Source organism: Cariama cristata, unplaced genomic scaffold (assembly GCF_000690535.1).
Source record: "Cariama cristata isolate BGI_N322 unplaced genomic scaffold, ASM69053v1 scaffold12918, whole genome shotgun sequence".
Taxonomy (NCBI): Eukaryota; Metazoa; Chordata; class Aves; order Cariamiformes; family Cariamidae; genus Cariama; species Cariama cristata.
The window spans coordinates 22,399-33,470 of NW_009631701.1; the positions used below are offsets into that span (position 1 = coordinate 22,399).

Consider the following 11,072-nt stretch of genomic DNA (forward strand, 5'->3'; position numbering starts at 1 on the left):
TTGCTATTGTTAATGTTTCTAAATACTACTAGATTATAAATCAGTTAAAAGGTATTGATTAAGGGAGGTAAGGTCTGTCAATTCATCTCTGAATGTGGTTCAAGACAAGAAGCCTCAGACAAGCAGCTTTACACTGATAATAGTACTTTCTGCTGAAAGATCTACAATATAGTACAGGCTTTCTGAGGTGGTCTTATTCAACTCTTAAATTTGAGGCATGGGAAAGATAAATGTTTTAATAAGCACAGAAATCACATAACTTAATGTAATCAAACTAAATTAGATCCTAAAGACTAGATCATGTAGCAAACATTGCAGGCTAAGGGATTTGGCTGCAGGGTCCCAAAAGGAAAATACACATCTGTATGTGTTAGTGCATTCACAATCTCCCGAGCATGTCCAATCACTGACAATCCAAATACTACTACTACAAACTACTGGAAACAAAATAGTGAAAATGATATAATATCTAACTAGATATTATTAAATTTACATCGCTCTATTTTGCACTATAACATCTTATTATAAACTGCAATATAAAAATTTGTTAGATTCCCATGATCCCAATTTTATTAAATAATCTTCAAAATGTACTGCCAGAATACATTTGGATATGTAATTTAATGTAAAGTGAGATATGATAACTATACAATGCAGTTTTGCCACTCAGATTGCTACTTAGCAATTTTCACATAAAATGGAAAAAAATTTAGCTATCTCATTTCTCATCTATGGAACACAGGTCCCCACTCGTGTAGTTTAGTATGTAGAAGATCTGTCTCAAGAAAAATGTGCAGCTAGAAGATGCTCATAAAAAGCATGTGTATTAGTATTAAATATCAGCTACAGAAAATGAAAAAAAAACCACAACCACCTCAGATTATACAGTGCATTTCCTGGCATGTCATTAAAGGCTGTTTAAGTGATCAATGCACTTAGTGGGAAGTTTTATATAGTTATGTAAAAAACCCACAATTTTGTTGGGATTTTTAGAAACTAATGAGTTGTGCTAATGCGTTTTCCCAGCATTTTCATTCCAGAAAGCAGCTTCCATCCCACACCCTCCCTGAAAACACTGTTCACAGAAACGCTCAATTCCCTAAGAAAGCAAAAAAATTAAAAGATCCAAACATTCACAGAAAGTCATTCAAATAAGTTTGTATGTATAAAAAAAAGTCCTCTAAATAAATGACACGGGAGGCAATAAATTGACACGACAAGTAAATAAAAGGCTAAAGCACTCCAATACCATTGAAACGGTTTTAATGTTGTTGCAATTCCATAATGCAACAATCATCAACTCATAAAAGACCCAATACTTTAGAATCCATTTTAATCACTCCTTTGTACCTATTTTACAAAACAAAGGCAAGGCATATTTAAAATCCCCTTTTCCCTAGATACTATGTGCCTATCTTATTTACTCTTATGAAAATGTAAACTTAAAGTTCCTATTAAATGTTATTATATAAGAAAAAAATGTAAAAATATTAACCTCTGCTTCAATGTACAGTTTCCAGAATCTGCCAGAACTGGGGAACTGGGCAACAAGGCGTTCATAGGTCTTCCGTGCTTTGTCTATAGGTTGATTCTAAAAATTGAAAATCAAAACAGCATTTACAATATTATGATTTATGTAAATGAATATGCTGATTTTACTCCAGAATCAAATAGTGTGAGTGGACCATAGATAAGGAAATGTAATCCTATGTCACTAAACCTGTGCCTCTCGAATGAGAATGCTCCAAGCGTCAAGGTCATATGGATTTTCTTCTAGTTTCTTTTCAGCTTTCTTCACTTTTTCTGGGACGTATTCAGCAGCCTAGAAAAATTACAAAGAAGACATAAGAGATCACAAGTAGAGTTTGAAAAGTTCTGTCCCAGCTGCAAAGACAAGCTAATGACAACATTCAGACAATGTAACATTCCAGATCTCAGTTTTATGCTGGAGCTACTAAATTGGAAAACAAGTTATCCCAGTAAGATAATGCACTCTTCCACATATTTGGTGATTCAGCAAAAAGCTAGACTAAACTGACCAAATGTTTCTAAAACACTAGAACAAATTTTCACTTTGCCAGAAAACTTACTGCATTATGAATTTGAAACAGTTTTACCAACCTGAAACTTTTAAGATGTAAAGAGTAAATTCAGACCAATTGTTCTATTACAAACCTCTGTCAAACAAATCCAGGCTGCTGCACGAGTCATTCTGCATATGCAGGACAGCATTTCGTACCACGGGTTACAGATTTAACAAAAAAACCTAGGAGATGGCAGTTGCAGCAGCAACATATACATGTTATTCAAGCACAATTTCTTTGTTAACATTCTGCTCTGTCAATCGGTGTATTCTTCCAGTTGCCTTCCTGTAGCTTTGGTACAAACTACCTTAAACCACTTTTTTTTTTAAACACCTAGACATTCATATTGGCATTTAAAGGCTTTTTTAAACACTAATAGCTTTACCAAATTGAATATTCACTTGCTAATATAGCTACTATTAGAGTACAGGTTTAAGTGTTCTTTTAAAGCCTTGTGAAAATATCTTACTTCATGATCTCCAGATTTTTTTTTTAGATTTAACAGTACAAAGTAGATTAAAAAAAATTACAATCTGATGATCACATACAGACAATCCTTAAAATACATACTTGTTATGACCCTAAATCATATGTAGTTATTTTATTAAGCCCGAAATATTGTTCTGACCTGTACTCCAAACAGCTTTTTACTAACTTTCCAAACTTGACTCATTTTCAGGCAGATCTTAGCAGTCCCGAATCACACGATCAAGTAAATGCTTGCCTTCATGAGATGTAATGATAATAACCTGTAAATTATTACTACAAGAATTTTCTTGTGAAATTTTACAAGTTAGCTACATAATTACTGTTAGAATATATGATTCTGTATTGTATAATGCAGTGTGACATTTACTGTACAGGAAATTCTAAACCCTGTCAATTGCTAAAATATTATTTCAAGGAAATAATTTTAATTTTTAATATTGGATCTAGGTCAATACATAGCTCTGCAGATGAAAAAGACAGTAAACAGGACAGACAGAACCGATACCCCTATCAAAGGTACCAGCACACACTTACAAAGGGAAACAGAAGGTAACTAGATACTACGGAGGCATGACTTCTAGTAAAATTAACAAGCATCACTATTGTGCATCACTATTGCACATCACTCCTGAAGGAAAGCAGATGTTCCAAGAACACAAATCCAGGTATTATTAATGGATTTTACTGGAAGACCATTTACAGTGGCCTTATACAAAGTCAAGCTGCCAGTGAAGTACTGTACAAAACAATGACTTAAAAAAAGAAAGAAAAAGCTGGGGCTAGCAAATGCAGTAAGTTGGAGTTACTTAGGAACATCAGCTTCATTTTTAGGAGTGCCCCGCCTCTTTGCTTTTGTCAGCCTCTGCAAATGCACTACTATACTACAGTTGCTTATGTTATACATTGCAATTCAACTTATTTAAAAAAGCTACTGTATTTTTGAATATTTTTCAGCACTACCAGTTTTTGTGTCGGTCCTACTAGCAGGATATAACTCCAAGCATATCCCTTAAAAGATTTTTCAATTAGGTTTACTTACAAAACGAACAAATGATCAAAAACGTTGCAGAACTGTTAAACTGACATGTAATAGCAGCCATGCATGAAAGGGAAAAGGAATTAAAAAGTCAGTAGGAGGGACTTTATAGAGTTTAAAGACTACTATTCTTTTCTATTCAGTTTTCGAGTCATTCTTAACATTATTTGTTCAGTGTAAAGTTGTGTAGCTTGGAAGGCAAGCTAAATTATGAAAATTAATTTGATAAATCAAATTAAAAAATTAGTAGGCTCAAAGTTGTCAGCTCAAAATTAGTAAAATTTCCATGAGTATTTTTACATCCCTAAGTCCCTCAAAATTCTGACTCTGTAATACTGCATGTTATAGTTCAACTGATATAGGCTTAAGATGCAAAACACACTATGAAATGAACTACTAATTTTATTTCTTCCAAAACGACATGCATAAACATATTTCAGCTTGCAGAAGAGAGCACTGAAGCTGAAATTTCCAAAGTTGAAAGACTATTTATCTAAGTTACCTCTACAGATGACCCAAAGTTGAAATGTTGTTTATTCAATAAAGCACTAATTCAAATTCACCCACACCAGCAGTAAGCATTGCTTCTCATTATATTCCATATCTCAGTGAAATCTACTTATCTCAAATATCCAATCAAGCATATGTTATTCTGCATTCAATTAGACAGAAATGCCTATCAGGAGTACTATTAATGTCAGCTACAATAAAAACCCCAACGACCCTACAAGAACAACTGAAACATTTGTTGGAGCACAGGGTCCTGCACTGTCAGTAGTGACTTTCAAACAGGAAAAAGTAGGATGGGCCACGGAAGCACACCTCAACTATTTTAGTAGTAGTTCAGTTTTATTATCTCAAACTTTTCCATGTGACACACAAAACTCAGATGACACTGCAGTGAAACTGTTGAGGCTTCCAGGAATTTGATTTCACCTATGCAGATACACGGCAATAAATTCAGAAAGGCTGAAATAAATTAAGCTGGTGAAAAAACAGATGCTGATAAGATGCATAATTATAGCAATTCTGCTATACAGGATTTTATTTGCTTACTATACATTAATTTTGTACGTTTGATACAGAACTCCATATCTCTGTCAGTAGCATAACAAAATGTTCCATACTTGTATTGGAAAAAATAGACTAGTTTGCTAAATCAGCAAATATTCACTTAGCAGCAGCAGACAAAGTTCTCCATGGAGTTATGTATGGCAAAAATTGTAGGAGCTCTACAGAATTGAAAATAACTATATGATCAGGTTTTTAAGCTGGACTGCTTGGAATTGCTGGTACCTTAGGCCATATGCAAGAAAACACTCAACTTAAGGCCAGCGAGCACTCCCTTTCCTGTCCCTACCCTACCCTATCCATCTCCAGGATGGAAAAAAGCCATCCATATTTCAGAGAGACACACTGCACTGCAGGCAAATCAGTGTCCTGATTCTATCTGAGTGAAAATAAGGCCTAATTACCTTGCACCTTCACAAAAACAAAATCACTCCAAATATATTGGAGAAATCAACACTTAGAACTTCCAGTCTGGACTGTTTTGCCAGAACTAGGCACGTGAACAAAATGCATTCAGTTACACATCAAATCTGTGAGGACTAACATCTACTACAAGCATCCAGTGAAAGGGAACAGGGAGCTTGACTTTCAATCTAGCTCAACTATAGCCAGAAAGACATTTGATTCCAGTTTTGAAAACTGCATGTTAACTGCACTCTGTGCTTAGAGCTGCTGCTACTACAGGTCAAGGGTGTGTGACTTTTGAGTACGTATTTTTCATTGTACAGCTTGCACAACAGCCAATATCCAAAACTGTGACTACTTAATGCTTGGGTGTTTGTTCACTGCCATGATCCTGCCCCTAGATAAGCATTTGCTGTCCCTCCCTCTGGTTAACAGAGGCACTTGAGTTAATCCCATCCTGTAACAAGCCAGTTCAGGGAATTTAATCAGCAAAAAAATAATCCTATTAGAAAAGCGATTAACTTTCTAATGGTTTAGCTCCCTGATTTCAGGATCAGATGCGATGCAGAAACAAAACCATACAGGACTTCAGCAGTCCCAACTTAGATTAGCTTTAACTATCATAAAACTGCACCTAATCAGATAGATACTGGCTTTTAACTTTTCTTCACTGCCTGGGAAAAAAAAAAGTTGCAAAGAATTGTTGCATACAAACTGTGAAAATACTTTTTCCCCGCTGCTTTTGATTACTGTGTTCAGTATACCTCCCACGTAATCGAGTTCCTGTCCCACAAACAACCCTCTGAAGGTCACGGAATTATTGTAGCACTTAGTTTCATGTCCATAAGTATCTGCATTATTACCATCTAGTCTGATTCACACCTTCCCTTTTTTTTATACACAGATAAATAGCAATGGATTTTTAGTTTCACAGATACTTAGAGTGTAAAACGATCTTTATGATCAGCTTCCAAAATCTGAAAAAGACCTAAAACCAAATTATCCAACAAGAAGTCTAGGAGCTCCTTCCTGCAAAACACATCAACTGCACAAAATCCAAATTTGAATTCATAAAGGATGTCTGATGTTACAAGAACAGAAGAAACAAAGTTGACTTCTAGTATTTACTAAAAGTTATTTATCAATCACCTTCAAGGAAAACTTCTTGGTTTATACCTTACTGCTAAAAGCAACAGTTAACAGTTTCCCCAGGTCTCTGAGAATGAACCCTCATGACTCCAAAGCGTGTAAGAAAATACCTAGCCAAACACCTCTTTCAACTATTTGCACCACCCAATGCATCCAATTGCTTCAAGCATCCTCCTGTTTCCACAAAAGGATCTTCTGCAGTGAAAAGGAAATTTATTTAAACATCTGTTCCACCTATGAAGTGGCCAGTTTAAGATGCCTTCAAAACTACCACTAATTATGAAATGAGAACTTCTACGAACAAGACATATAGGTCATTGTACACAAAAAAGCAGGAAATTTAACGGCTAGTTCAGTCAAGTTGGTTCAACCTCCAAAAGGAGTTTTATGTCCATTAAGATCGAAGCTACTGTTTGGAGGTTTTGGCTGGCTGTTGCACAGTCTAACATTGCCTGGACTGTACCAGACCCAATGACTACAACTTCAAATATATTAACATGCAACTTAACAAGCATTGTTAGTTGCCCAGTTAGGCTAAATTACAGGGTTGTCTAGCCTAAGATTTTTTTCTTGAAGTTTAGTTATACCTGTATGTGCACAGAATAAGTTTTAAAAACCTTTGTTCAGTAACACAACCCTTCACTACACTATAGTTACATCTTATCAATCCTCGCACTTTCTTAAATCTGTTTTTAAGGCCTTGCTTTCTTCTATTCTACCACTAAGTCACTTCAACTGCAATCAGAATCTTGAAAAATTTTTTGCCCTTTAAGACTGGGTCACTATTAACAGATGTAGCCCAGCATATTAATCTTAAATAATTTGAAAATGATACTTCTGTAAGTACTGCCCCTCCCCCTCTTAATCTGGGCTGTTTTATATCTCTGAACAAATCAAGAATTTTAGAATACCAACAATTACCATTCTTTCCTCATGAGCCTATTTCCCAAATGTTAGCATTTAAACACATTTTCTGCTTTAACTTCTTGGTGTACCTGGAATTTAACTGACCCTGGAAATGCAGCTAAAATACAGAGATTATTTATAATTGTGTCAAGAACTGGAAAAAACCACCACATTACCAACTCTAAAGTCTTCCTCCACCAATCCTTGTTTCCATTCTGTTTACAACTTGGTCCTACAGTAAATATAAACAATGACAGTAAATCCAGGTTTACTGTATACCACATAATATGCTCTTAGGAGTCTTTCAAATGGCTCCTCCCAAGATGTTAAACCCACATCATCCTGCAAGAATAAACTTCTGCTTTCAGTATTACGCTCACCAATGACATCTATTTCTAAAATGTTAAGCTAAGTTAACTACAATAGCATTTATCATTGTATTTAGAATTCAGAAACTTACACCCTGTACTATATCAAACAGACACAAGGTATGAACGAGAAGGAGTACGAAGGGACACAAAAACCGTAAGAAACCAGAACAGACTGCTAAAAGATTAGTAGGCAACTAACGCAGGGGCAAAGTAAATGTGGCATCAAGTCTTCAGATAAAATTGATGCCTGGCAAGTATATATTTATTAAGTGGATAAGAATAGTGCTTCTGTCATGGCTGAAAGAAGCAGAGCACACAAATGGATTTAGGTCCTGTTAGAGAGTACATGAAACCACCACCACACAACTGAAATGAAACCACATGCACACATTAAGATCCAGAAAAACGTAGACATACATAGGTGTAAGGACGTACTCTTTGTAGTCTCAAAACATGAAGAGATCAGGAAGAGTTTGTCAAGATCTTGCCAGGGAATTTTCTGGCAAACAGTGGCAGATGCAGCCTTTCAGTCTACAAATGTGGATTGCTATGATACAGACAGGGCTAAGTGTTTGGTATTCTAAAAACTGACCTCGGAAATGCTGGTTTATTGAACATGGTGTAGATAGACCTTGCCACAAGTCTGGCAGAGACATAACAGATTTCAAGTCCTGACATCACTCAACTGGTTCTGCAGAAATTAATTTGGGTCCAGCATAGTTAACACAGTGCAGGAATTTAAAACATACTGCAACAGTGGTGGCAAAATCACATTTCTGTGCCTCCCTGCCCCAGTCTGTTCTACATTAATGATGCGAGGAGGAGACAATCTACGTAACATAGCTTAGCTCCTGGTCTACACAGTAAAGCAGCCTAACAATGCCTGGAGCTAAGCTCAGCCTAAAGGCAGTAAAGCCACATTTCAATTCTACTGCACCTGGTACAACAAAGCCTCCTAAATCCCAGCTGGGTCTTTAACCTCACAATACTTTTACTCTCCCACCCTCCTTACATCCAACATTCCACTCTCTGTTCTTCCTTCCCACGCTACCACAACTCTGTATTTGCTGGAGACAGCATGGCAATTTTTTATTCACCTGGCTGCTTCTGGAAGTTCCCTCCAAACCCCAAGATCTGGGAAGCAAGACGCAGACACCCCCGCATGTCAATGAGTCACAGCTAACAATTCTGCTTTGTCAAAGATCTTTTAACATCTGCATCACACACTATCATGTGTACATCTTACGCACATCATAGATGCAAATTAATTGTAGTCACCCCTTTACACTGATCTGTGTGACCATCAACAAAAATGGCACCCAAAAACTCAGAAGCTGATCAAGGAAGCAGCAGATGAAACATGAAACAGGAAAGCCAGATGCCATCCAGCCTCTGCCTAGCTTCACCTTTCTACAGAAAGGAACATTTATAACCATAAGAATATTGTGCATGCAAAGGTAGGGAGTCCTTCAGATAGCACTAGATTACAATATATAGCAGCTGCAGTGTGGGGAAGGGAATAAGACACAACTGCCCCCATCACAACCCTCCGCTGTCCCTTCTTCCAGAGACACAGTGAATTTAGGTCTATCACGCTCTGTAAGACTACAGTTAGACCAGCATCAGTGCTTACTTAAGGTACACCTCCCTCACTACACAACTGGGTGAGTGGTAGCCTACGGCGAGGAAAAGTTCATGGTAGTATCGCTAAAGACAGTGATATCAAATTATGGCCTATCTTAAGATTAGAAGTAAGAAAAACAAATTGTAGAGGACAAGTTACTGAAACTGAAGAAAATTGATGGAAGGGAAGTAACGGACCACAACAAAATTAGAGACTTCCAGGAAACCAGAATCCAGATGCCTTCATAAAGAAGATGGAGTAGTAAAAAAAAAATAATTTAACTCAACCTACAAAAAATTTATTTTTTCTTTTATTTTTATTTAAAGTGCACCCAACATGAAAACAATAATGACAATGGGTAAAAAGGACAAACCTTAACATGGATTAAAAAACCAAAATCTAAGCTGTGTGTTAAACTATATGCTTTTCACAGGTTGTAAATAATGATTTGCAATTTTTTGAATGCTAAACCCCTCTGCAATATGGCATCCCAACATTAAAGCTGTCACTTTCCAGAATAGCTTTTACTTCAGTATACAGGCAGTAACTCAACCTTTTGGATACTAAATTCTCCCTTGCAAAAGAAAGTAAAACCTTAAGTCAGTACTATTTTTCTTTAGGTTACATAGCAATGTATTACAAGCTACAGAAACACACACTACTTTAACCAACAGTTTAATTGTGCAATTAAACCTCACTGTAATTTAAAAAAATATTGGAGTGGACAGCTTAAATGTGAAACATATTACACATCAAGAGTATCAAAATTTTATTGTAGCATATCCTTACTTCTTTGTAGCCATCTACCTTGTGATGAAGTAAACCATTCTGAAGAATCTCTTGCTTAAGCATACTACAAGTACACTTATTAACCTGATCAGCTTTGAGCATACAGGCTGGTAATTCATAGGATATTTTCTAATGAGACAGAAACTGGGTATTTTATATTCTGAGCACTTGTCTTTTCTACCCTCCTAGAATTGGTGATCTTACAAAGAGTTTACATGCCACCCTTTCAGAGTACCAGCCCAGACAGAAACATACCTGTTTTCTAAAGAGACTCACATTCCACAAAGAAAAGCTTCTTAAGGGAACACTAGGTCATCAGCTTAATTTTAAGTACTTTTGTAGGCTACACTGGCCACTAAGGCATGCTACAGTGTTATCAATCACTCCTCCCTCAGTCAGGAACGTAAACATAGCCCTAACTATTAAAAAGAACTGTTTAGTGAAATTCTGCCAGTAAGTAATAGTTAGTCCGTGGTAACACCAGATTTTAAAAGATGACATACAACACTCTGATTGCACCTGTCTAGAAAACAAGAAATTATAATAAACATGTATTTTAGTATATTTAAAAAAAAATGCCAGAACTAACCGAAACAGTCGTTAATACCCCCCAAAAGCAAGAATGCTGTACCACAAAGAAGATTCTTTATTAAATATGCACATTTTTAGTGTTTCTAATTTAAAGATGTTTTAATAACGCCTTATTCTGGAGGAAAAGAGTATTGTTAAAGAGGCACACAACCTTATATGTTAAGCCCATGTGTTCAGCAAACACTCATTTTACAAACACTTCACATGTATCAGTGTAAACAGCTTATCTGGGTTGTAATTTTCTTCCGGAGTGCGTGTACTCAGTGACCACGAATGAGATCGGGAAAGCGAAGCTCACTGGAGTGTCTATTGTCCACCTCGACCTGAATTAAAGTTTACTTACCAGAAACGCGAAGGCTGAGCGACGCATTGTTTTCGGAGCTTTACCGGTTTTACCGAGAGCGTACGCTGGGAGCGGCTCCGCACACCCCCTTCTCCCAGCGCAACCCTTCGCTAACAGAATAAACGCGAGTTCCTCAAAATGGGTGTGTGCGGTGGGGGAGGGGGGGCCCTTCGCCGACCGCGCCGCTGAGACCGGCAGGGCCTACGGGCGTGGA

The 11,072-nt window shown here is 36.8% G+C and overlaps 1 protein-coding gene across 1 annotated transcript in view; it reads right to left on the reverse strand.

Annotated features, from left to right (window-relative positions):
* LOC104166221 (cleavage stimulation factor subunit 3) overlaps window positions 1–10,885 on the reverse strand; it is a gene marked incomplete at its 3' end in the record, with an annotated part of 32,816 nt that extends 21,931 nt beyond the window's left edge. The window contains exons 1-3 of the mRNA XM_009706080.1: window positions 10,859–10,885; window positions 1,721–1,822; window positions 1,496–1,591 (exon numbers count right to left, since the gene is read on the reverse strand). Of these exons, the coding sequence (XP_009704382.1) occupies window positions 1,496–1,591; window positions 1,721–1,822; window positions 10,859–10,885 (225 nt within the window). The remainder of the gene's footprint in view (window positions 1–1,495; window positions 1,592–1,720; window positions 1,823–10,858) is intronic.
* Between the last annotated feature and the right edge of the window lie 187 nt (window positions 10,886–11,072).